The 27,222-nt window shown below is 38.5% G+C and overlaps 2 protein-coding genes and 1 pseudogene across 2 annotated transcripts; 2 read left to right on the top strand and 1 right to left on the bottom strand.

The window, feature by feature from the left end:
- LOC134242319 (putative nuclease HARBI1) overlaps positions 1-4,991 on the bottom strand; it is a 29,729-nt pseudogene extending 24,738 nt beyond the window's left edge.
- A 17,774-nt stretch (positions 4,992-22,765) lies between these two features.
- LOC134242320 (uncharacterized) lies at positions 22,766-23,263 on the top strand. Its single transcript, XM_062724396.1, has 2 exons — positions 22,766-22,943; positions 23,037-23,263. Exons 1-2 carry the CDS (start codon positions 22,766-22,768, stop codon positions 23,261-23,263), a joined length of 405 nt encoding a protein of 134 aa, XP_062580380.1.
- Positions 23,264-25,127: 1,864 nt separating this feature from the next.
- On the top strand, positions 25,128-25,838 carry LOC134242317 (uncharacterized). Its single transcript, XM_062724394.1, has one exon. The coding sequence runs from the start codon at positions 25,128-25,130 to the stop codon at positions 25,836-25,838; it is 711 nt and encodes a 236-aa protein (XP_062580378.1).
- Positions 25,839-27,222: the final 1,384 nt, after the last annotated feature.

Below are 27,222 nucleotides of genomic sequence, written 5' to 3'. Positions count from 1 at the left end.
TTCCAAATGTAGTATGGTTTTTTACTATCGGACATTGTTTGCCCACCCCCTTGTTGTATAGAAATCGTGGAAGATGGTTCCTGGAGTTTTGTCGTTTTAAAGGGGGGTCGTCGTCTATCGTCTCCAAGACTTCCCTCCATAAAATATCTATATGATTTTCCCATAATTCCTTAAGGCGATTTTCAACTTCCGTGTGACCAGAAAGACCATGAATTGAGGCAAATAGATTTACAGTTTCAGCATCGGTTAAGGTAGCTAAAATCTTCTTCAGATGGTTATTTCCTGTCATTTTCTTAAAAACAAAAGAAAAAATTGAAAGTTATAAAAGACAGGGATTTTTTTTTAATATCTTTCTTTTCTAAAATGAACTAGTTAGTTAAAACAACTAGCAACGTGGAGTAAACATTTTTTATTAACATGCTTTGAACATACAAATCAAAAAAAATAAATGTATACACCATCCTTTTGGTGTAATCAATAACAAAAAAACTGGATATAATTGTGGAGATATAAAAAAAAACAATCACAGATATTTACACCAGGTATCTTTTTACACAATCACAATTTTCAAAAAAAAAAAAAGTTCTATACTCATGTACCATAAAAAAAATAGCATATATTTTTAAAAATGTTTTTAGAAACTTTTTCAATAATTTTTTTAACTTTTATACAAATTTTATATGCTATTTTAAAAATGTTACAGTACAGTGGGGTTTTTTTTGTAAAGACTAGATAAAAAAGAATCATCTTAAAAAAGAAAAGATGATAAAAAAGCATGCGTATAATAAACTAACTAGTATTAAACAAGTGAAAATATATCACTTAACAATCATTGCAAATTTTCATGGATGAAAATGATATTGTAGACATATCGCAGCCTTTTTAACACAAATAAAAAAAGTTTGCATATTATAAACTAACTAGTAACATGTAAAACTATATCACTTAACTGTCATCGTAAATATACATGATTGAAAATTATATCGTATACATAAAAATGATTTACTTTACTGGTTGGAAATGATATCGTATACATAAAAAATGATTTACTTTAATAATGTTGTAATAGTTTCATCGAAAAGTTAGTAACCACTTATTTTAGTTTTTTACTGAATAAAAAATCACCATCAGTACAAAAGACGATAAAAAAGCTAATCTGTAATACACTAAGTACTAAAAAAAATGTATTACCTAAAAATATTTTTAAAAAACAATAACTACACTAAAAACAAAAAAAAAATTACCACAATTAAACAAAAAGAGGATTACATCTATTGAGTAATATTTTGAACACAATAACAAATTTTGATTTTCATGGAATACACTTATTTTGTTTTTCGCTATGGAATGTACTTGTAGAAATACCTTTAGCATTTTTTAATATGGAATGTTATTTTTAATCTGGTAAAAGAAAATTAAATGTTGTAGTATTAAAAAAAATGTTCTCTAAAATTTGAGTTACAGAAATTTTTTTTTAAAATGTATGGGTGTGGAACAGTTTTAGAAAATTTTAATAAAAAGCAGATCAACAAAAGTGTTTTGACAAAAAAAAAGAAGTTCTAAACACCCTTACTTTCTGTAAAAATAGCTGAAAATTAATATGATAAAATTATTAAAATGGATTTTTATAAAACAAGTTCTTGGATTTAAGACGGTGTTTAAACAAAAAAAGTTTTAAAACACCCTCACTTTCTGTAAAATGTACTTTTTATAGAATAACTTCTATGATTTAAGGTGGTGTTTTAACAAAAAGAGAAGTTTTAAAACACCATCACTTTCTTAGTGTGCTTAGTGACACTGTCAGTGATTGGTTCTAGTGGAGGCTGTCTAGTGGTACTGTCAGTGATTGGTTCTAGTGGAGGCGGCTTAGTGGCACTGTCTGTGATTGGTTCTTGTGTAGGCGGTCTGGTGGCACTGTCAGTGATTGGCTCTAGTGGAGGCGGCTTAGTGGCACTGTCAGTCATTGGCTCTAGTGGGGGCGGCTTAGTGGCACTGTCACTGATTGGTTCTTGTGTAGGTGGTTTAGTGGCACTGTCACTGATTGGTTCTTGTGTAGGCAGCTTAGTGGCACTGTCAGTGATTGGTTCTTGTGTAGGTGGTTTAGTGGCACTGTCAGTGATTGGTTCTTGTGTAGGTGGTTTAGTGGCACTGTCAGTCATTGGTTCTTGTGTAGGTTGCTTAGTGGCACTGTCAGTCAGGACCCTAATCTTCCAGAGGGGGGAGATGTACTTATATACTAAAACTGGATGAAATGTTCGAGATCTGCTCCTTGGTATTAATCAAATATTTTTGAAAAGCAATGGTGCCTTTTCAAAAATTGTGCAATGTGTGGATCTAGGCCTAAGGGTCAGGGGTTCATGTGGGGCATTACTGATTATTGCTGAATATAACTGATTACTTGAAATGCATTTTTTGTTCCCACACCCTGCCTATGGGTATTAAGTAAACAAACTAAGCAACTGCTAAGTGTATTGTTATGATGATCAAATGGTGCCTCTTTCAAAATTGTGAATGCCATAGCATCTTGCTTAAAACAATAATCAAATTAAATCGCTGTAAAGTTGTTGCATAATGCTCAGGTGACCTATAAGGCCCATGGGCCTCTTGTTTAATGAAAATTATAAAAAAAAAATTCACGAAAAATTTTTTGCTTAGTTTTTTCTTTTTTTTTGTAATATTTGTAAGCTTATCAGAAATTCTTACAAAGAATAATTTCTAGTAACTCTTGTATTCTGAGATTAAAGTTAATAGAGTTATCTTTCTTTTTTTTCTATTAAGACGTTCTTGGTAAAAGATGTTTTAAAAAATCATTTTATAGACAAGAAAAACCATAAAAGTCGTTTTTTTAATTATGTTTTTTAAATTATTTTATAGACTAGAAAAGCCAACTGGGGAATCCTCTAGACAGTTCAAAGATTTTGAGGAAGAATGGCTGCAGTTAGGGGAGAAGTTTAGCTTAAACTCTGTCCCCAATGGAAGAAAAAGAAAATTGGAAGAATCAGAAGATTCTATTGAAGTGGAGTTTAAAAGGAGAAAGTTAAATAAGGATCACAAAGAGGCCTTGATAACGTTGAGGTATTTTTTAATTATAATTTCATGTGTCACGGTATTATGCAAGTTTACCTCTTTTGTATACGTGTGTATTGTCTCTCCTTTAACTATGATTTTTTTTGTACAGAGAGACTTGTTCGGAAAAAATGAAGAGACTGGAACAAAGAATGGTTTCAACCACAGCACCAGTTTCCACAGCTTCTAGAAGGATTACTACTGTGCGATGCGATGATTCACAAAGAGGAGTGAGTGAAAACAGGTGTGTAAAGGCAATACCGTTTGATAAATCGTCCAAAGAGATGCCTCTTCTTCCTGTTGTTACGTTTGACAACATCCAAACAGAAACATTATCAGAGGATCCTTGTTCTAGTATACCTTTAGAAGCATCAATAAGTAGGGCGTGTTGTCTGGAGGGTCCGGTTGAACCTTATTATTCTCCAGCTTTGGATTTTGATGGGGCAGTTTCGACTGGGGAGGTCGATAGATTGAGTCAGAGTGGATATCCTCTCATGGAGGAAATGACGGTTCTTAATGAGTTGGTGGACAACATGAGGGTAGACTTACTACAGAGTTCGATGCTTTTAACTTATGTAAAGGATTATTTAAAGAAAATGTGACAAATCTTATGATTTTAGATACGGGAATGTTATTACGAGTGTAGTTGTGGATGTTATAGTTAAAGAAGATAATAATCAGAGGTTGGTGTTATATTGCAAGTAACATAACATTGTTTTTTATTTTCATGTTTTTGAATTTCTATCTTTATATTGTATATATAATATATATAAATATATATATATAACTATGTTGTATGGAATAAATTTTTCTTAAATTTCAAATTGATTTGATTTATTATTATGTGTCTTTTAAATGGAATCTAAATTAAAAGGTATTGGATGTAAAGATGAAAAGGGTACTTACAGGTAGCTATTTGCATACGTTTTCCAGATGTGTATTCATTCTTAGACTTGAGAGGTTTTGTTTTTTTTTAGTATGTTTTACTCATATTATATAGCATTTGTCATGTTTTTTTTTCAACGTGATTGATAAAAGAGTGACCGTGTTCTCTTTGTTGACGTTTTATGGGTGTGGGTCTGTGACTGGGACCTGTGCTAGATTTATAACACGTGACTTTATTAACTGTGACCTTGGGTTTCAATAGGTGACTGTTAATACTGACCTTATCAGGTGACCTGGGTTGTGTTTCAACACGTGACTTAATCTTGACCTTATCAGATGACCTAGGTGACCTGGGTTCAACACGTGACTGTTAATGCCTGTGACCTTGTTGACCTATGACGTCAGTGACTGTGACCTTTTTATTGACCTATGACTGTATGACGTCAGTGACTGTGCAGTAACCCCTAACTACTCATAACAATGAGATTTTTATAGAAAATAAAAACATCTTGAAATTATCAATATCATTGTAATTTTCATTTACAGTATACAGATATCCGCTTTAGGTTACTTGCAGGCTGTAGCCATGGTCTTTGACCATCCTTTCACGTTTAATTACTTACTCTTATTAAGTGAGTGTTTATGGCGTTTGATATGGATTTGACCACGTCGTGGACCGTCTTGATCCCAACTCCAAACTGCACACTTATTTCCCTCAAAGATTCTTGACTTGCCATATATGCAAGAAAAATAAGTAACTGTTTGCTTGGCTAGATCTGCTCTGTTCCCCCGCGATGCTTTGATACGATATAGCCTTGCACTTCACGAAGTATAATGTCAAACACAGCTGGTGTTACCCGAAAATGCGATCTAAATAATGCTGCATCAAACAATCGCACAATATTTTCGGCATAGTTGGTTATCCTTGGGATAATTCGGTTATGATTCAGCAAGGCAGCAATTGTTAAATTTCTCGCAAGGTATACTGTCATGTCATTGTCTTTTTCGTCCAAAAAGTATTACATCAAAATAACTTCCATACTGCGAGTACAGACTCCGCTGCAAAACACGTTTATCTGGAAAGTTGCGTGCGCATGAATTGTTTACGTCCTGTTATAACTGAGTCAAGACTAGAGTTTCCAGATAAAAAATGTCCTTGTGTGCCAAATTATACTGAAATCAGACCAAAACTGTAGGAGGAGTACCATTTTGAAACAATTTTACAGACATTTCTATTTTTAGTAACCAGGGCAACATCGTTCAGCAAAATTAAAATTCAATAAACAGAATTATGTATCCTAGAGTATTCTACTTGTGTGCCAAGTTATACTGAAATCAGACAAAAAGGTGTAGCATTTTGAAACAATTTTGCATATATTTCTATTTTTAGTAACACGGCAACATCATTCATTGAAATCTAAAACCGATACACAGATTATGTATCTAAGTGTTTGCCAAGTTATACTGAAATCAACCAAAACTGTAGGAGGAGTAGCATTTTGAAAGAATTTCAGAGATTTTTATTTTTAGTAACCACGGCAACACCTTTCCTCGAAATCAAAATCCGATGCACATAATCTATCTTAGTGTAGTCTACTTGTGTGCCAACTTATATTGAAATCAGATCAAAGCTGTAGGAGAAGTAGCATTTTGAAAGAATTTCACAGACATTTCTATTTTTAGTAACCACGGCAACATCGTTCATCGAAATCAAAAACCGATACATTGTACACAGAATTATGTATCTTAGTGTATTTTACTTTTTGCCAACTTATAATGAAATCAGATCATAACTTTAGGAGGAGTAGCATTTTGAAAGAATTTGACAGAAATTTCTATTTTTAGTAACCACGGCAACACCGTTCATCGAAATCAAAAACAGATACACAGAATTATGTATCTTAGTGTATTCTACTTGTGTGCCAAGTTATACTGAAATCAGACCAACACTGTAGGAGGAATAACATTTTGAAAAAATTTCACAGAAATTTCTATTTTTAGTAACCACGGCAACATCGTTCATCGAAACCAAAAACCGATACAGAGAATTATGTAACCTAGTATAGTCTACTTGTGTGCCAAGTTATATTGAAATTAGACCAAATCTGCAGGAGGAGTAGCATTTAAAAAAATTGTTTACGGACAGACGCCGGACGCATTACTATGGCACAAGCTCTTCTGGTCTCTTACCAGTAGAGCAAAAAAAAACAAAATGCAATTGTCATGTAATTGTGGATCTATTTTAATTTATTTTTAAATATTAACTCTCAGAAACGTATCCATAACCCAGGTTTTTTGGGGCAATGGCAGCTGCAACTAGATAGTCATTGCTCTGTGACCCAGAGTAGAAGTTGGATTTAGGTGCCTTGCCGGAAACTGTATTGTTTAGACTCCCGTTAGGTTGAAAACTACCTAAATGGGTTAACTTATCAGCTTCACTCGCGTATTTGTTCAGCAAATCCATAACGGAAGTCATTAAATTTTCATCACAAAGGTACCTGCTGTAGGAAAGGTTTTTGGGATTGTACTTAGTAGGTTCTGTAAATATCCACACCATGAACAACAAGAATGGTCTCCAAACGCATGTTTACCCAGTGCCATTTCACCCGCATCTTCCTGATGTTAAGATACACAGTATAGAAAACATTTCGACAAGTGTGCAATTGTTTTTGGTGTGAGCTTTGCTTTCCTGAGATCATATAGTTTATTGGTAAAGTTCTTGAAAAGGTGATTTCTGTCACATTGCTATTGTAGGTCAGGTTGCACTTCTACACGGGCTCTGGAAATTGTTGTTGAGTTGTTGTCCATTATAATAGTTACACAACTTACATCATCTCTCTCCCGATTTTTCAACATGGAAATACACATATCTGCTTCCATAGCCTTCGAACTACCTTCCCAGTTCTTTCTACAATCATGGTCTTCCACACTGCATCCCTTCTTTGTTGCAAGGTCACACTTTCTACAGAATTAATTTCTAGTTGAAAACGCAATGCATTTCCCATTTTTCTTTGCAATGAAAGGAGCATGACCTGAAAAATATATATTAATATTAATTGACCATCGAGGGATAATTTATTGCTGGTGGTATAATCTCTTAAAGTCTTTAGTTTACTTTAATAATTTGTTGAATGGTAAAAAAGCAATTTTGAAAATCATTTTAACAAGAGGAACTGAAATGTAGAAAACTCATCAAAGCCATACATAGTTAAACCTAATTAAAACACACCTTGTTGAATATCAGGAAATTTATTTTCATCCATGTTCATAATATCAGATGGAATTTTCAACACGATTTGAAAACAGAAAATGGCTAGTGATTCGTGAACTTGGTTGGTAAAACCGTTTTGAGACACTATAACAAAAGCTAGTTTAAAAACTCAATTCATTGTATGTGTGAGAGAGAGAGTCATTTAATGCGAAAAAATAGGCCTTATTTTCGTTTCTCATTAATTAACCACTTGCAAAACATAGGCATAGAACCCCCCCCCCCCCCCCACACACACACACACACAACAAATACGCATATGCAAACAAACATACATCAGATGATTTTACGTTTATGAAAGTACACGTTTCCATTTTATTTATTTAATTTATTTTTAATGTCTACCTTTAATGTGTTTTAAGGCGGGTGTCAATTACCCCCTACACCCCCCTTTTTGTAAAAGAATACTACACAATGTATCAAGATTTTAAAATGAATGATGGATTGAGATATACACTTTGACTTTGCAGGAAATGTGGATGCAGATTCCAGAGAGGTTTTAACAGCAGCTCTTCCTGCATTTACATCAGATCCGCCTGATCTTCTCAGCTTTTTTACACACATAGTGACTGCTTTGTTGGTGATTTTAAAACCCCCACCAGACTCTTTAATAGATGTAAGACACAGTCTTTGTACAGAAGAATTGAATATCTGTGAGGGCACAGACGTCTTTCATTTGTTTTCCAGTCACCAATATGGATTTTTTGAAATAACTGGAGAAGACTTTCAAACCTTCAACATTCTTCTGAATGTTTCAGATAAAATTGGCAAAGGTATAACAAGGCACTGTTTATCTCTAAGGAACAGGACCCTTTTGTTTCTTTTTTGGATTCGCAACTATCCCTATTATTAATTTTTGTCGCAACTTTTTGATATCAATGTATACTGAAAGGAAAAAGAAACGCAGGGTAAACTTTTGAGGTGATTTAATTAATTTTTCTTTCAATTTTTTTCAGTATTCCTTTTTACTATCATCTTTCAAAAAAATACAACAAAAATCTCATTTGATTTTGTCTAATAATTTTTGAGTTATTGAAGCTCATATGGCGGTACCCCCAAAAGTGAAATTCGAAAACTCAATGAGCAAAGGACGTGGTCTAAAGATTACTTTAAAGTTGATCTAAATTTATAGTTGTTTACATACAGTGTAGTACAAAAGCCAATCTAATTAAAATTAGATGTTATATCCGCTGCTTAATTAGATTGTACAAAAGCAGAAAATAAACAAAAATTGTGATTTTTTTGCATAATTGATTATAAAGATACTAAATTTGATACATTTTAAAACAATGTTCAATTTATTCAGTTAGTTATTGTCTCCTCTCTTCAGTGATCTCGACAAATCTAGCTAATTGCAGATATCCCCATGCTTGTGAATGCCCGAATCAAACCAGAAGTCTCTGTCGAGACTGAAGCTCTACTTAAAGCTTCAGAAGAAAAAGTATTTGAGCAGTCTTGAATTGAAACTTTACAACAGCAATAAATAGAATAATGATCCTTGAATAAGTCTCTTTATGTTCATAGTGTAATTTACTTGCATGTCACATTATATTATTCATTAGAATGAAACTGTATTCGGAGTAGCATTTTGATAAAGGCTATAATGTCAAAAACTGACAAACAGAATTGTGTATCTTAGTGTAGTCTACTTGTGTGCCAAGGTATATATTGAAATCGGACCAAATCTGTAAGAGAAGTAGCATTTTACAGAAATTTCTATTTTTAGTAACAACTCCAACACTCAAATGTGATGCTGATGTGATGTTTTTTTAAACAAATACAGCAAACAAATCGAGCAAGGCTTCATTGCGATGGGCTTTAAAAGCAAGCGCTTGTTGATTGAGACGCGAGAGTTCAAGTCCCTCTCTAATGACTTCAATATAAGATGATTTTTTTCGACATATTGAAGCATTGTGGTGTCATTACTTCAAAAAGATTCGGAGTGAGTTTTGTGCCACGAATCAGGAAAGTCGACTTTGGGGATGACACTGCTCGATTTTGCCGGCATATTTAAGCTGAGAGGGGGGGGGGGGGTACACTTGGTTGGTTAAAGTACGCCAAATAGAGTTGAGGCGGGTAAAGCCGTTATTTGTCGCTTGTCCCCTCTTCCAACCAGTTTGAGCCCCTTTCCTCCATGTCCACTCTCGCTGGGACCATTTTCAACCCTTATTACACCAATTATTACAAATTAGTGTTTGTTTCATAAAGTATTAACGTCATCAACAACAAAATTCATTTCGTTAATCGACAAAACAAATTACCGGTTTGGTTCCAGTTGATAATTAAAGAAGCCGGAATGTCATGTTCTTCAATGTTCTTATGGATTCTATCCAAATATGTTGTTTTATTATTTCAAAATCGTCAGGAAGATGTTTCACATCCTTAGTAGCTTTTCGTTTTCTCTCAATTATAGATCTTGCCCATTCGCGAGTTAGACTGATAGTGTCCAAGAGGGACGTATCTTCGCTCAGAAATACATCTCTCTCGACGCTCTGCACTATGATGGTAATAATAACACCGCTTGCCTCTCTCAAATCATTTATGTTATCAGATAGTTTTATCCAGTTTATCACCAAGACGTGTGGGTCGACCATGTTTCGGTTTCATCCAGTTTATCACCAAGACGTGTGGGTCGACCATGTTTCGGTTTCGTAGGGATCACTTCTTTCAACGGCTCTGTGGAAAGTTTCTGCCTGTATAAATATTGTTGGCAAATTGTTCTAAATGAGCTTTCGTTTATTTTCAATCCCATTTTTATGCCCTCGTAAACGAAGTTTCGGGGGTATATAGTTTTTGTCGTGTCCGTCTGTCTGTTTGTCTGTCTCTCTGTTTGTCCGCAAAAACTTGAACCTCGTCCATAACTTTTGATTTAGTGGAGCTATGACTTTTATTATTAAGATGTGTATTCCATGTGAAAAGACCTTCTCTGGGTACCCAAAATTTTCCCTTGACTTTGGAGTTTGACCCACTTTATATGAAAATTTTAAAATTGTACGTTGGCCATAACTTTTGAACAGTAGACACCAGGACATTTATACTTCACATATGTTATGTTTGTTGAAAGACTTTTCACTGGATGCAAACAACCTTGACCCTTTGACGTTGACCGTGTAAATTTCTGTACTTGTAAGGAAAACTTTAACCTTGGCCATAACTTTTGAACGGTAAAGGTGAGGGCTTTCATACTTCATATATGTAATCCTTATGAGAAGACCCTTCATTGGATATCAAGAACTTTGACCCTTTGACCTTGAGATTGACCTATTTAAAAAAGCAAACCTTGACCCTTACTTTTAAAGATTAGGGATAGTGCTTTCATACTTAACATATTTGATCTTTATCACAAGACCTTTCATTTGATTACAATAACGCCTTGACCTTGGAGTTTGACCTATTTTATAAGACATTGTACGTTGACCATAACTTTTGAACAGTAGACACCAGGACATTTATTCTTCACATATGTAATGTTTGTTGAAAGACCTTTCACTGGATACCAACAACCTTGACCCTTTTACCTTGACCATGTAGATTTCCTTACTTGTGAAAAAACTTTAACCTTGACCATTACTTTTGAACAGTAAGGGATAGGGCTTTCACACTTCTTATGTGTAATCCTTGTGAGAAGACCTTTTATTGTATACCAAGAATTGTTACCCTTTGAACTTGACCTTTGATACTGGCCTACTTTAAAAAAATGCAAGCATTGACCGTAACTTTTTAATAGTTAGGGCTAATGCTTTTATACTTTACATATTTAACTCTTGTGACAAGACCTTTCATTTGATAACGAGAACTTGACCCTATGACCTTGACTTGGAGTTTGACCTATTTTTAAAAAAAACTTTAGCCTTGGCCATAACTTCTGAACGTTAAGGGCTATTGATTCCACTTGTTAAGTAAGCCACTTGTTAAGTGATGACGGGGGACTGGTTTTGAAATGATACTTCATTAGGTGGCGGATTCATGATTTACTGTCCAAAAAAGGGGGGTCGAAATCTAATGTACATGCGTTTTAAATTTTGTAAAAATCATAATACGACCACGAAGATCTCGAATCTTGATCACGGCAGGGTCCACGAAAACAATCACCCTGCTAAGTCCACAGGATGTCCCCAAGACACCTCACGGACTTCCGTCACATTTACCCGGACTTCTCGACAGTCCGGCCAGTAACATGTCAACACCCTCCTTGCTACAGGTGCATTGTGCACCGATACAATGCATGCCACAATGATAACGAGAGTTCTGTCGTCCATCTTGCAATTAGATCTACACACTTCGACTTGGTCATATGTGCACGTGATGAAAAAGCGCGCGAAGTACCCAGGTCAACATCTCCCGGACGTATAAAATAACACCATTTATCACTTTAATGATTTTTTTGTTTAAGAGTGTCTGTTTAGAAACTATCACATAAAAGATGTATGGTAAACAATTGTCAACAGAAATTGCTTTGTGTGTTTGGAGGGGAGGGATGGGGGATAAGGTATTGACACAGTTTATAACCTTATAGATAACCTTTTTTTGGTACAGGTCAGGGATCCTAACTAAAGTTTTTTTTTCTTATCCATAAAGGTTTTTTTGAAGTCATGTGTCAAAATGATGTAGATTCTGTGTATTTATTAATAAAAACACGAGGCCCATGGGCCACATCGCTCACCTGAGACTAAGGGTAGGAAAAAGTAGAAAATGGCTTTTAAAAGTAGTCCCATGACCAATCATGGATTTGCTAATTTTTAGAAAATTATTTTTAAAGAATTTTCCTATATCTATCTTTTGAAACTTTGGTCGGCCAATTTGGCCCCGCCTAATCCTGGGGGTCATGATTTGAACAAACTTGAATCTACACTACCTGAGCATGCTTCCATATAAATATGATCAATTATGGCTTTGTCATTCTTGAGGAGAAGATTTTTAAAGAATTTTCGAATATATTTCTATGTAAAACCTTGGTCGGCAATTTTGGTCACGCCCTACCCCCCGGGGGTCATGATTTGAACAAACTTGAATCTACACTAACTGAGGATGTTTCCCCATACGTTTCATCTTTTCTGGCACAGTGGTTCTTGAGAAGAATATTTTTAAAACATCCCACCAAATTTTCCTTAATTCCCAATTATCTTCCCTTGAATAAGGGCTTGGTCCTTCATTTGAACAAACTTGAATCCTCTTCACCCAAGGATACTTTGTAGCAAGTTTGGTTGAAATTGGCCCAGTGGTTCTTGAGAAGAAGTCGAAAATGTGAAAAGTTTACAGACAGACAGACGGACGCCGGACAAAAAGTGATCAGAAAAGCTCACTTGAGCTTTCAGCTCAGGTGAGCTAATAAAAGTGTGAGCTGTTCTCTTTTGTCAGGCTTAATTACTCTTACCTTCTTCCCCTTTGTACATATACATGAATGTTATGTATGTTTATATATGTCATGTACCATTTACATGGATTTGAACTGAATTAAAATAAATAATAATAACCTTTTTATATTTCTCAACTTTAAGATGAATAACTATAACTAATATTTTATCTGAAACTAAATCCGATTGAAGAACTAGTACTCCAGTTATACATACAACATCGTTCGATCGTGATATGGAATCGTGGATTGATGAAGTGTGATATTGAAAATGGCTGTACTTTTTTTCAGCTCTTTTTTACATAAATTCTAATTTTGATTGATCGGGAGTTGATCAAAATTGTCATGGAGTGTATGTTTATAATAATTGATTATTAGATTAATAAGGCTTCAGAAGATAAGTCAACTCGAAGAAGGATAAATACTAATTTATGTTTGACGCAATTTTCAAGGTTACACTTGACAAACTTTTTTTACTGAACACTCGGGTATTGATTGACATACTTTTTTCTTTAACACTGTAACGCTAGCGGTTCTGCTAACTGTATATGGTATAAATAATTTAACTCAACTTCCCTAACTACAATACATAAAAATTAAAAGGGAGGGTGACATACACTACACTGCCCCCTCTTTTAAACGTTCATGTCCCCATGTACACCATACATTCACAATACAACACACATATAAAGACAAAGACATTCACACTCGCAAAACAATATTACATCACATTCTCACCATATACTATGTATAAAATAATAAAGAAGTCACATACATCCATCCACACTCACACATGATGTAAACTAAATTCAAATAGTGTAAACAAGGCAAAAATAATTAATTGATGATACACTCACATACATCACATATTCTCAAAATGATAAATCGGACAAGACACATAATTGCGACATCTAAAACGATTCATGTCAAATAAAATAAATATCACTTCTGTACCCACAGCAACAAAAGCCATCCCATGGTAACTAAAGACATGCATACCCATGCCAACAAAACTTATCACATGTACTCTCAAAAAGGTGTATATTATGCTAAAAAAAACGACATAAGGACAGCATTAAACCCCATGTGATTAATCGTCATCTAACACCTAAAATTTGCGGAGCCAATCGTCATTGTACAACCGACATAAGTACTTCTAATTTTACGGACAATTAGTAACCAAAAATATAGGGAATATACAATTCTCTATTTATCAACAGATTATTTCAATCCACAATATCTAAAAAAAATAATTCAAACATTCAGTTTCCAGACATAGGCAGTGCTCTAACAGATCAAATATATGTATTTAATTCAAATGATCCTAAATAATGTAGACAAATGTGTAGACAATATTCATCAAATAAAATCTGTACTTACAAATATATAAAGTCACAAATACCTAGTTGTTAGCCACCCTACAAAGCATCAACATGAAAGCATTAATGCCAATATACAATGTTCTAAAATCCACCCCCATCCCAAACTAACATTAAAACCCCTTAACATATAAAAACCTATTTCTTATCGCACCTAACTATTGTTGACTTGACCTTCTTCTTTACTGGAGAGTTGGACCTTCATCTTGACTTTCTGAATAATGTCTCGGCACGGGTTGTCCTTTCCTGGCGTCTTTCTTCCTTCAGGTTCCTTCGGTACGGTGGAGCACTGCCTCTGGTAATGAGGCGAGGCCGATACCATCCTCGGCCCCGGAACGCAGGCCTCTTGGGTGACCTTGCTCGGATGGGTGTCGAAGGTCTATCCTCCGGCTGAGGTGTAAACCCCCTCTTTGGGCCGCTTATATGAAAATAGTCCGTCAAGGTCTTTGTCAATTCCCTGACCGCTACGGTTTGCTCCTCTATGGCCTCTATCTGCCGGTCGCCTTGCCTCTTCACCTCAGCTTGTAGGTCCTTAAGTGCCCCTATCAGATCCGCCTTCTCCGCCCCTAGTTCTTGCTCCTCCTCTCCCAACAGTTGGGGTAAAATGTCCACCACTTCTGGAGAGGGGCTCATCGCTGGCGTAGGGGGAACTAATTCCGCCACCTCCTCCAGAAGTCTGGACAGTGGGACCATTTTGTCCTCAGCCATCTTCTCTTTCTTGGAACTTAAATTCATCCAGTACGCCAGTGAAGCTGCCTGTTCCCATCTGACTAAGAGGTCATCCTTCCAGGTAAAAGGTTCAGCCGCACGAATAACCTCCACTGGAACATCTGTTCCCTTATGCGGGCCATACCATCTACCATGGGGCAAAAGTTCCTTCTCCGTCAGCGCCACAAAGTCACAGGATTTACATGTAAAAGGAAATTCCTCCCTAGGCACGTGACATTTCAGAAAATGCTTAATAGCATACTTTTTAATCTGTTTAAAATCACAAAGCGTGCACTGAAACACTCTCCCCTTCTTTTCGGCCTTGGCCACATCCATGATGAAACTGCAAAATTACAGATAAATATTAGGTGAGAATGAATTTATATTCTCATTATGTAAGATCCCTTGCCAGCCCGTAGAAGTAGTCTGTTTCACGATATGATCCTGGAATAAAAATATTATGTACATAAATGTATTTAATTTTTTAGAACTTTATACTTAGAGTACATATCAAAAGATTTTTTTTTTTTAAATCAGCCGTTCATTCACACATTCATCCTTAATTCTCAGTCGGAGTAAAAATATTGTTTCAGGTTTATTTACTAAAATAATTTAGTATAAATATGTTTAATATCTCTTCTTTATTTGAAAGTTGCTTTATTTCTTTATTCAGGTATAAATCTAATTAATAGATACATATGTACATGGTGCATTCAGCTAAGCAGTTCAATCGATCAAATCTGTGGGGAGCAAGTCTGTGGATGTGTAGAAAATGGTATGGATTATATGTAGCTCATGAAATTTGCTTGGAAAACAAAGGTTTTTGGAATTGAATAAAATCCTTTCATCTTTAAGGTAAAGTGGTATAATATGTGTCAAGAAGAAAAATCAGCAAATTTAAGTTAGAAACATCTTTGGATAATCATTAATTTCTGATAATTGTGGATAAGGATATGGAAATAACGAACAGTATTCAATTTCAACGTCCATTAAACAAATATACAAAATAAGAGGAGAGCAAACACGGACCTCCGAAACATCAGAGGTGGGATCAGGTGGATAAAATTCCTATCGACTTCTGAAATTTCTTCAAAGCGGTCATCATCCATGACATTCTTTCACCATGGTATGGTTTCATTTTGTTGTGATGTACAATCTTGATATTTGATCGTTCGACTGTCTGCACTCGGTATAATAAATCATGAACCTTTTGTAGCACCAAGCAAGGGCCAAAGTATCTCGGCTGCAGCTTGTGACTCTCCAGTTCAGTATTTGGACTTTCTAACAGAATAGCAACCAGGTCACCAACTTCATATTGATTCAAGTTAGATCGTTTATCATATCTATCCTTTTGCACTCGCAGAGAGTTTCCTAGGTTTTTCTTAACAATTTGACTTGCCTGGTACATACTCTGTCTAAGGTTATAATTATAATCGGCACATGAAGAAAAATTTTCTGTTTCTTTGGAGAAGTCAAATACGACTTCAAGAGGAAGTTTGACTTCTCTTCCTAACATAGCTATGTTTGGCGTAAATTTCGTCGATTCTTGTGGTGTACTTCTGTAGGCAGGAGCAAGACATCTTAAGTTCTGATCCCAATCTGTTTGTTTTCCCTTGATATAAGATTTAATTATACTAATCAGTGTTCTGTTGAAACGTTCGACAAAACCATTTGCTTGTGGATTTCGAGGGGTCGTTCTTGTCTTTTTAATTTCTAACCTGTAGCATAGCTCTTGAAACAAATCACTTTCAAAATTACGACCTTGATCACTGTGAATAGATTGTGGGCAACCAAATCGAGCAATAACTTCATTGAGTATCTTATCTGCACAAGTCTGAGCTGTCTGGTCATGAACTGGAAGTATTTCCACCCATTTACTAAAGAAGTCCGTTACAACTAATATATATTTATTTCCTCGTGGCGTTCTGGGTAAGGGACCAAGTATATCTATTGATAATCTATCCATTGGTGCGCCAACACTCATATCTCCTAAGGGTCCTCTTGGCGGCTTGGTTGTAATCTTGTTCAATTGACATTCATGACATATCTGTATCCATAGATTTATATCTGTTTGCATATCATACCAGTGAAATAATCTTCTTGTTTTTGCAGTGGTTTTCCTTTGTCCTAGATGTCCTGAGACAATGGAATTGTGCATTTGATGAAGTACCTGGTCTCGTAAAGTATGAGGTAATATTAACTGTAAGTACTGCAAATCTCCATTGTTAGAGACAAATTTCTTATATAAAATTCCATCTAATAGTTGGATTGAGTCCCAATAAGGATATGGAAATAACGAACAGTATTCAATCTCATCGTCCATTAAACAAATATACAAAACAAGAGCAGAGCAAACACGGACCTCCGAAACATCAGAGGTGGGATCAGGTGCCATGGAGGAGTGAGCATCCCCTGCTGACCGGTCACACCCGCCGTGTGCTCATTGTCATAATCAGGAAATAACGGAAAAAATCCGTAGTCAATTCAGTGTATAAATAATGGAGTAAGAATTGGTATGAAAAACGTCAGTCAGCATTTCATTCAATGATAAATTGTATTTGCTGACAAGGTCATTGTATCGACCATAGAATTTACGAAATGATGACTTTAAACGAGACTGTTGATATTCTTGTTTCATCAACTTGCTTGTCAATAATTTACCTCGTTTAAGAAATTGTTCATACGTAGAGCATGCTCTTGCGTATCGAATCAACTGAGATATAAATACTCCGTATGCAGGTGATGAAGGTATATTGCTGCATAAGTAAGGGAAGTTGACGATAGAAAAGTTAAAGTCATCACGTTTATCATATAGGTTGGTTGTTAGATTACCATTTGTGTCTTTTTCAAGTAAAATATCCAAGTATGAAGCAGATGTGTTGGACTCTGTGGTATCTTTTATCTCAAGCTCACCAGGATATATCGTGTCGACGTAGGAATGGAAATTATCATTATTAATTGACAATACGTCGTCGATATATCTAAATGTCGAGTTGAAGGCCACAACAAGTGTTTTTTTCTTTTCACGCAAAAGATTTTGCATAAATTCTGCTTCATATGAATATAAAAATAAGTCTGCTAATAACGGAGCGCAATTTGTACCCATGGGAATTCCAATAGATTGTTGGAATACCTGGTCTCCAAAAACCACATAGATATTATCAATCAGAAACTCAAGCATCTTCTTGATGTCAACTTCAGAGTACTTATGTGTACAATCAGAATCTGTTTTAACAAAATAATTTTTCAAATGACCAATGACGAGGTAAGTAAACTTACGAGTTCCATTTTTGTTGAAGAAGCAGCTGTCAATGATATCAAAAAGCCTGGATTTTAATTTGTCGTGCGGAATTGTTGTGTATAAAGTTGAAAAGTCGTAAGTTTTTATGCTGTTGATTTTTGTAAAGTCTTGTGATTTCAAATTGTCCAAAAGTTCTTTAGAATTTTTAAGTATCCACATCTGATTTACACCACTTCTTGAATATATAGTTGTACAGTACTCTTGAAGTTTTTCCTTCACTACTGTCAATATTTTAGTGAGAAGTAACGAAAGAGGCTTGGTTGAACATTTACTGGAACCTGCAATGTATCTTTGTTTGTAAGGATTCTTATGAAGTTTCGGAATCCAATATATATAAGGTAGTTCAAATTCATTTTGGCTCTGTGGAATATTAAAAGTATTAAAAACTGACAGGTGATTTTGAAGGATTTCTTCCTTAGAAAGAGTAGTATATGTATAAGTAGGATTACCACTCGTAGAATTAAATCCAAGTTCTTCTAAAATGCAATTAATATAATGAGCCTTACAAACGAAGACAAGGTTGTTACCTGCTTTGTCGGCAGGAACCAGTACGTACTGATCGTGTAATCTATCTAATTCTTTTTTCACTTCTGGTTTATTGAACACAGAAGGATAGATGGTTTTCATTTTGCCCCTCAATCTTTTAAAACGTGACTTTAACATGGATATGATACATTTAATCCATTCTGACAAGGTGTCAATGTCTTCTTTTTCATATCTAGCCCATCGTCTGCCGTAATTTTCAACAGAATCCATAATATTTATGAAATTCTGACGCCAGTTGAAGGATCGGGGTTCCCTATATTTAGGACCTTTTAAAATAAGTGATCTAAGGTCCTCATTACGAACTATATTTACGTTACCTGTAATAACGTGTCCAGCAGGACTATAGTTATAAATGTTGCAATAGTATCTACAACAAGGGCTAGCATTTTTAGTAAGATTTTCTTCTAGTCTTTGTCCTAGTTCTTTTGAGTTATATATCAGTTTCAAGTCCGGGTCTTCTTTTTGTAATTTTGCCATATCCACTGGAAGACAAACATCTTGCCAATATGTGACTTCTGACTTCGTTTGATTACGAGTGATTACACGAGCGGTATTAATAATTTTGTCTTTTGTATCAGGCCATCTCTTACGTTCTGGAGTTTCTTCATCTCTCTTTATGCACTTTTTACATGGACCACACTTCAGTGTTGTATCCACATCTTCCTTGCACTGGCAGTTTCGTGGGTCGGGACATCTGGAAAGTGCATCTGCATTGCCATGTTTATGGCCAGATCTGTATTCAATGGAGAAATCATAAGAAGAAAGTATTTCAATCCATCTGGCGATTCTAACCTTGGGTTCTTTAATTTTGAATAACCAAACCAAAGCTTGGTGATCTGTTCTGATTTTAAATTTTCTCCCTAAAAGATATTGTCGAAAGTATTCAACGAAATATCGTACTGCAAGTAGTTCTTTATCTGTGACACAATAATTAGTTTCAGCTTTGTTTAGGACCCTGCTGGCATAGGCTATAACCTTTTCTTGTCCGTCTTGTATCTGACTCAACACAGCTCCAATACTGACATTGCTTGCATCTGTATCAAGTATGAACTCTCCATCCATTGTTGGGAAACTCATAATTTCTGGTCCAGTAAGAAGATCTTTATTAAATTGAAAAGCCTCTTGACATTCGTCAGTCCACAGAAAGGTACTGCTCTTCTTTGTTAAGTTAACTAGGGGACTTACGATGCTTGCAAAATCTTTAATAATTTTTCTATAATAGGACGCCATGCCTATGACTTGTCGCACCTCAGTCGGTGTTCTCGGAACTGGCCAATTAAGGATTTTATCAATATTGTCTGTGTTTGGTTTCACTCCATCTTTGTTGATGACATGCCCCAAGAATGAAACTTCCTTTTGAAATAACTGACATTTGTTTGGCTTAAGTTTCAAACCTGCATGCCTAATTCTATTCAAAACCTCTTTTACTCTTGTTAAGTGTTCTTCAAAATTTGATCCAAATACTATGATGTCATCTAAATATATCAGACATGTTTGCCATTGTAAATCATTCAGGATCATCTGTAAAGTATGTTGAAAAGTTTGAGCACTCCCCTTCAATATTTGGTCTGATTTCAGTATAACTTATCGCACAAGTAGAATACACTAAGATACATAAATCTGTGTATCGGTTTTTGATTTCGATAAATGGTGTTGCCGTGGTTACTAAAAATAGAAATTTTTGTGAAATTCTTTCAAAATGCTATTCCTCCTACAGTTACCGTTCACGGTAGCTCAGTCGGTAGAGCGCTCGCTCCGTGATCGGGATATCGTGAGTTCGTATCTCGGCCGCGACTGACCTAGTCGTGAAAATGGGTAGTAACTGTTCCTTCGCCATGCGCTCGGCACTTTGAAGTGAAAGTTGCGGGTCCTTCGGATGAGACCTTAAAAACTGAGGCCCCTTGTCAGCGGCAGGCGTTGGCACGATAAAGATCCCTCACTGCTCAATGGCCCTGTGTGCCGAGTACAGGTCAAAATTTGAAGCCCTTCACCGGCATACGGTGACGTCTCCATATGATTGAAAAATTCTCGAGAGGGACGTTAAACAATATACAATCAATCAATCAATCCTCCTACAGTTTTGGTCTGATTACAATATGTAGTGATCATGGAGGAGCTGGGAACGATTTCTCTAGTAACCTCGACACCACGTGCCCGGAAGTGATGCGGGCTGTGACGTAATCGTCACCCTCTTCTCTGTTGATCGTCGACCCGAAAAGACGTGTTACATTGTCCTCTGTAAGTTTGCGTAATTGTTACAAATTATTGGCGACCACTAAAGCAATAAAGTGCGGATTTTACCTCATTGTATTTGCCTATTTATTCCGCCATCACAGTAGCATTATGTAGATACAGGTGAAAATACTATATTGACGCTGTGATCCAGGGTTTTTTTATTGTCTGGGCAGCGGGGTGCCGGCCGAGCCACGTGTTAGTGCCGTCGCCATCTTGGATTATTGCAACTTTGTTTTTTATTATGTAACTGTATAGGGTTAACGCCTTTGTGTTTTTAGTTTATTGTTTTATTTAATCTTAGCGGATTAGCCTCGAGAGATTTTTATGTATTTTCAATAAAGTTTACTGTACTTTTGTGTGATCTGAGGACCGGTGTTATGGACCGGGAGGTTAGCTCGTTCGGTCTTGGTAGAGGGGCTTTGAGACCCGAGGGGGGTTGGTATGCTCGTTCGGTGGGGGGAGACCGGAGTGGTCTATTAGGTGCCCCGTTAGAGTGCAGCCCAGGGAAAGTCCCGCCTACTAAGAGTGTGAAGTTTGTCCCGGGTGTGGCGAGTACACCTGTGCCCAAGGGGGGGGGAGGGTGCCCCGGATAATGTCACTCAGTATTGGGAGGGGGACATGTCATTCACACAGGGAGCTATTTCGGAGGGTCCAGGGGAAACACCCGGATGGTCCGCTTTTTATTCCCTCCTCCAGGAACGTCCGCATATACTGGAGGGAGCGGTAGACCGGATCCAGGGGGAAATGGACACTATTAATAAGAGGGTGGACACCCTGGGTCGGGATAAAGGCGTGGTGAACGATAGAATGGATACCTTTGGTCAGGATATCCGATATGGGGGCCCTGAGGGGGGCATATATACCCTTGGGGCCAATGTCTCACAGCAGTTTGGGACCATGGGGTCCGAGATAGATGCCCTGGGGACCAGTGTGTCAAAACAGCTGGGGTCGATGGGATCTAATATAGGTGCCATGGAGACAAGTATGGGGGACCAGTTAGGTAACATTACTCAGATGTTGGCTGGGTTAATGAAGACCAGTCAGCCCAAGTCACCCCCACCCACGCAGGATAATAGGGTCAGTCAGCCAGTAGTGACTAGTAGCCAGGGGAGTCCTTGGGTCCCTAGCGCACCACCCGGACATCAGATGCCTGTTAGCAGCCCTGTAGTGACTAGTAGCCAGGAGAGTCCTTGGGTCCCTAGCGCACTACCCGGACATCAGGTGCCTGTTAGTAACCCTGTAGTGACCGCCCATAGCGGGGGGTATATGCCTGTCTCTGTGGGGGGACCTAGTGTACAAATGTCTCAAGGTCAGTCCCTATCCTCACTTGGCAATGACAGTTTAGTCTCGGGGTTGCCGAGTACTATTACTTTGGGTTCTTTCGTGTCAGGGGGGACTGATTACCCAGTGCTTCCCAGCACGGGCCCACCGGTTCCGGGTCAAGTTGCATGGTGCACCCGAGTGGGTACTTCCGCGACAATGCCCGTAGCGTCCGCGCATCCTAGTGTTGCTAACTCGAGTGGTCAGGGCGCTTGCCACTATGGTAAGTTGGTTGGGGAGTCAGTAGCATTAGGGGGGAGTCCGTCGTTTATGCCCAGTCAGGGGGGTCTGCATAATGCAGGACAGGGTCATTCGTTAATGACCACCGCGTACCAGAGCCTATTGCCTAGCTTACTTCCCGCGGGTACCCGTAGCTTTATTAGTAGAAATATTCCGGCCGAGGTCAAAGGGGTGAGATATAACAGGGACGTAGAATGGGGTCCGTTTTTCTCGAAGTTTTCTACCATTGCCGAGTACCATCAGTGGAGCGATCCCGACTCTCTGTTTGCCCTAAGTCTTACGTTGGAGGGGGCAGCATTTAAGTACTTTGACATCCTCAGGCGACGAGGTGCTCTATTAAGTTTCCGTGAGGTCGTTCTCCGGATGGAAGAGCGATTCGGTAAGACTTCCCTTAGAGCCGCCTCACAGCTGGAATTTAATTCGATCAGCCAGACGAAGCCATCGAGCAATGGGGGGACAGGGTAATGGACACTGCCCAGAAAGCGTTCGGTGGCTGCACCTCGCCAGAGGTTTTCCAGGAGCAAATAATCGTCCGTTTTGCTCTTGGGTGTAATGATGGCGAGGCGGGGCAACAGTTGATTAATTATCCCCCGAGGACTCTCGAGGAGGCAATTAAGAGGGTCAAGACGTTTCAACTTAGCCGTAGAGCTTTAGCCCGCCGGCCGAGGGCAGTTAGATCGCTTTCCAGAGACTGAAGTCAGTCACCAAGTACAGGTTTTTATCGCGCCCGGTCAGACTCTGAGTGCCAAGATTTTTACGTGGCACGCAGAGAGCGCTCAGAGTCGAGGGACCGCACTAATCGTGCCAGCAGGGACCGTCCTTATCGTGCCAGCGAGGACCGTTCCCCAGATCGTGCCAGCAGAGACAGTCTTCATCGTGCTAGCGAGGACCGTCCTCGCCGTGCCAGCAGAGACCGTTCTGATCGCCGCGCTAGTAGGGACCGCTCCGAGTCACCGGATTAGGATGCAGGTAATAGACATTACTCCAGTGACTAGGAGGAACGCACCCGAAAATCAAGTCCCGAGCGAGGATCCTCGAGGGTTCCGTCACCGAGTAGGGGCCGCTCTCGCGCGACGAAACCTATTATATGCTTTGAGTGTCAAGAGCCAGGACATTTGTTACGCGATTGCCCGATCCGCCAGCGACGGCGTAGATCGGGTCCCCTAAGCCTTGCCTTAAGTCAGTAAATAGCGAGGAAAAGGACAGACATTGCGCATCAAAACATGAGACTAAAGTCAAGTTCTCTGAGCCGAATGTAAACGCGACCTATGTTATCCCGTCAGTCAGGTACGGTAGTCAGGTCGTTGGTTCGGGGGCTTGGCGTATCCCGATACAGATTGGAAGCCAACAGATGCGAGCGACAATCAATACCACAGCCGACATATCAATAATATCTAGTGACGTTTATAAGTCTTTGAGGCCGCAGCCCGAAGTATAAAGTGACACTAATGTTAGGTTGGCTGGCGAGGGAGCTGGTATGACCGCTCAGTACCTCGGTTGTCTTAATATACGCATCGGGGATTATGACTTTGTACACCCGATCTATATTAGTTCTCTGCAGGATGAGATGCTCTTAGGCATAGATTTCCTGCATAAGCATGGTGTATAGATTTCATGTGAAGCCGGTACTTTAAGGGTCAAGGGCATTGACACTATATTTGCTATGAGTGTTGATGAGTCAGTACCAGTACTCGATGCGGTTTCAGTCCGCGGAGTGCGGATTCCCGCGCACACTGCTCAGATCACCCTCAGTTCCGATAAGTACTTAGGCCCATTGGCTGGAGCGTTGCATTCCGCGGTAAACCGCCATACTGGGTATACCCCAAATCGTCTCATGCTGGGTAGAGAAGTAAATATACCAGCAACCTTGATGTTCGCCCCACCGCCTTCCACGTCTTTTCAAAATGGGAAGGAGGGTGAGGTGGATAAGTATGTACGTGATCTAGAAGACAATGTTCAGAGAGCGCACGATATTGCCCGCGGAAAACTAAAAGTCGCGCAAAAAGCAATGACATTAAGGTCCGTACCAGTAAATTCAAGGTCGGAGATTTGGTTTACTGGCGCTGCAATGCGGGAAAAAAAGGTAGAGTCAGTATGGAGGGGTCCTGGGATAATAATAGAAACGAAATCAGACCCAATATTTGTTGTAAAATCTTGGCGCGAGGTCAAGGTCATGCACAATGACAAGCATAAAATGTGCGAGTCCAGGCAACTCCCTAAATGGTTAATAAACTACAAAATAAGTTGCCCGGACAGTCTGTAGCCCCAGATGGGGATAGTTCCCTTGTTCATGACGTGGTAACACCGCTGGGGTCCGCAGACTCAGGATTAAGTCCTGAGAGCCTGGGAGTGGGGGTCACTCAAAAGTTAGCCCCAAACCAGCGGAGTCAGTAGGTCTATATATGGGTACTCGAAAACGGGTTAGGGAAAGATTAGACCAAACTAAACAACCCCAATCGCCCAAGAGACCTAGAGCCACTAGGGGAACTAAGACTAAGAAGTATTGTGTTTGTCTACAGTCTAATCCCAAGGGAATGATGGTGCAGTGCGACAATTGTCGGGACTGGTTTCACCCAGGGTGTGTGGGTATAAGTGAGGATTATGCTAAGTCTGTACCTCAATATATCTGCCCCGATTGTAGTCCCGTCAGAGTCGACACTGGTTAGTTAGAGCAGTTAGGTTCCCGCAGGGGTGCGGAAGCATGTGCAAGTCTTAGTTAGGTTTACATCAGATTAGGGTAGACTTGTTCATGAATTAGTACGTTAGACATAAGTTTGATAACCTTACCTGTCTTTGTAGGTTCGTAAGTGATGTCTAAGGAAGTTGATGAGTTTGTCTTTGAGGGCGGAAGCTCCGCCGAGGAAAAGATGTGTGACTTATGATTTCCGAGAGGAACCTCTCTCGGAGGTAGGAAATCCGCATTGGGTTGTAGCCCAGGGGATTCCCCCTGGGTTGGCGGACTTGATTCTGCAAGCAGATGTAGCCCGCGTTGTGGGAGTGTGTAGAAACAGGAACCTTGTGTTAGGGGAGATCGGAGTGGACTATTCCGGTCCATCCACTCAGAGGTGCCAGAGGTTTGTGCTGGCGGAGTTCTTCCGCCAGGCGTCGTTCAGTACAGGGACGATACTGGTTTTGAGGGGGACCGCGTACGACCCTTTGGGCCGCGTCCCTACCAAAGATTGCCTTGTACTGTTGGACGGGATGTTCGTTTCCATCCTGGTACCTATCTTTGTCCGTGACTTCAGGTGGAACGGAGCAGGTGAGACTCTGGGTGGGGTCGGTCGACCCGTATTTTTTGGAGTTGGAGGTCGGATCGCGGAGATGTCCGCGATTCAGTTGTCGGGAGTTAGAGCTATTCCTATGGACCGACTGCTGGTCGAGTCGGATAGTCCCGAGTTTCCTTGTGGTGTTGAAGCGCCGATGGGCCCCAGGCACATCGGAGAAATGTACCGGAGAGTCGCCGCAGCTAGGGGACAGGATGTCGCCTTGCTGACGGGCCTAGTTTTCAGAAATTTTAGGGTGTTCTTTGGACCTTAGTTGAGGGGACCGATTTGAACCAGTTATGCTATAGCCGAGACTCGTAGCCCGGATGTACTTAACTGAACTTACCTGAATTGGGAGCAGATAGTCCTGATGTCTTAAATGTACTGAGCAGAGCCTATCCAGATGTATCAACGTTGGACCACTTGGTAGATATTAACAACGAGGGACCTCGTGGTGATCCGAGACGACGCGGATAATGAGTGACTGTGTGATATGAACTGTTTAATTGTGATTTTTATTATTATAGAGACATTAATGTTTAAAGCTTTATTATTACGTGAATGCATGTGTATGTATGTAAGATAGGCCCTGCTGGGTCTTAACTTTTTAGTATTTGTATATTATAGTTTGTCGCATTGTATTAACTTTACGGGCTGGGACGCCCTCCTACAAAATGGGGAGGAGTGTAGTGGTCCTGGAGGAGCTTGGAACGATTTCTCCAGTAACCTCCAGAACACGTGCCCGGCAGTGATGTGGGCTGTGACGTAATCGTCACTCTCTTCTCTCTGCTGATCGTCGACCCGACAAGACGTGTTACACACTTGTCCTCTGTAAGTTTGTGTAATTGTTACATATTATTGGCGACCACTAACGCAATAAAATGCGGATTTTATCTCATAGTATTTGCCTGTTTATTCCGCCATCACAGTAGCATTATATAGATACAGGTAAAAATACTATAAATATAACTTGGCACACAAGTAGAATACACTATGAAAATAAAGAGAATTTATCAACGATCATTATTCTATATATTGCTATTGTAAAGTTTCAAATCCCAGCTGCTTAAGTACTCTTCCTTTGCTATAAGTTCAAACCAGTAGAGCTTCAGTCTCGACAGAGACTTCTGGTTCCTATTTCAATTTTAAAATTTTGTAAAACTAATAAAATATGTATCTTAATGTTAAAATAATAAAGCATTAAATCAAATTTTATTTTAAAAAATCCATTTTTTTTTGTGATCATCTTTGATTATACATGCATATTATATAAATACCCCCTTATATATTTTGTTATATTTTTTAAACATTTGATAAATGGTATTAAAGCTATATTATTTTTTTTAAAAAGAGATCAGGAAAAGGCGAGAACTTTCAAGGATTTCGAGGATTAATGGGTGGCTTAAGGGGAGGAACTCTGTCTCAAAGTATTTCAACCAGGGTAAGTCGAACGCTAAGAAAATTGAGTATCAATTCTACAAAAATAATTACAATATTTTTAAATAAGAGATATATTACTATTTGAAATAAGTTAAATGTATTTTCTATAATTACACAAGAAAAACTCCACTTTTTAAATATAAAACATAACATTGATATTGATATAGAAATTCTCCTAAAGAAGAAGAAAACACCCAACCCATCTCTCCAAAAAAAAG

This window comes from Saccostrea cucullata, unplaced genomic scaffold (genome assembly GCF_032062105.1).
Source record: "Saccostrea cucullata isolate Sc308-1 unplaced genomic scaffold, CSIRO_AGI_Scuc_v1 ctg2733, whole genome shotgun sequence".
Lineage (NCBI taxonomy): Eukaryota > Metazoa > Mollusca > Bivalvia > Ostreida > Ostreidae > Saccostrea > Saccostrea cuccullata.
The sequence above is the reverse complement of the archived record's forward strand: the minus strand, read 5'-3'. Positions and strand labels throughout refer to the sequence as shown.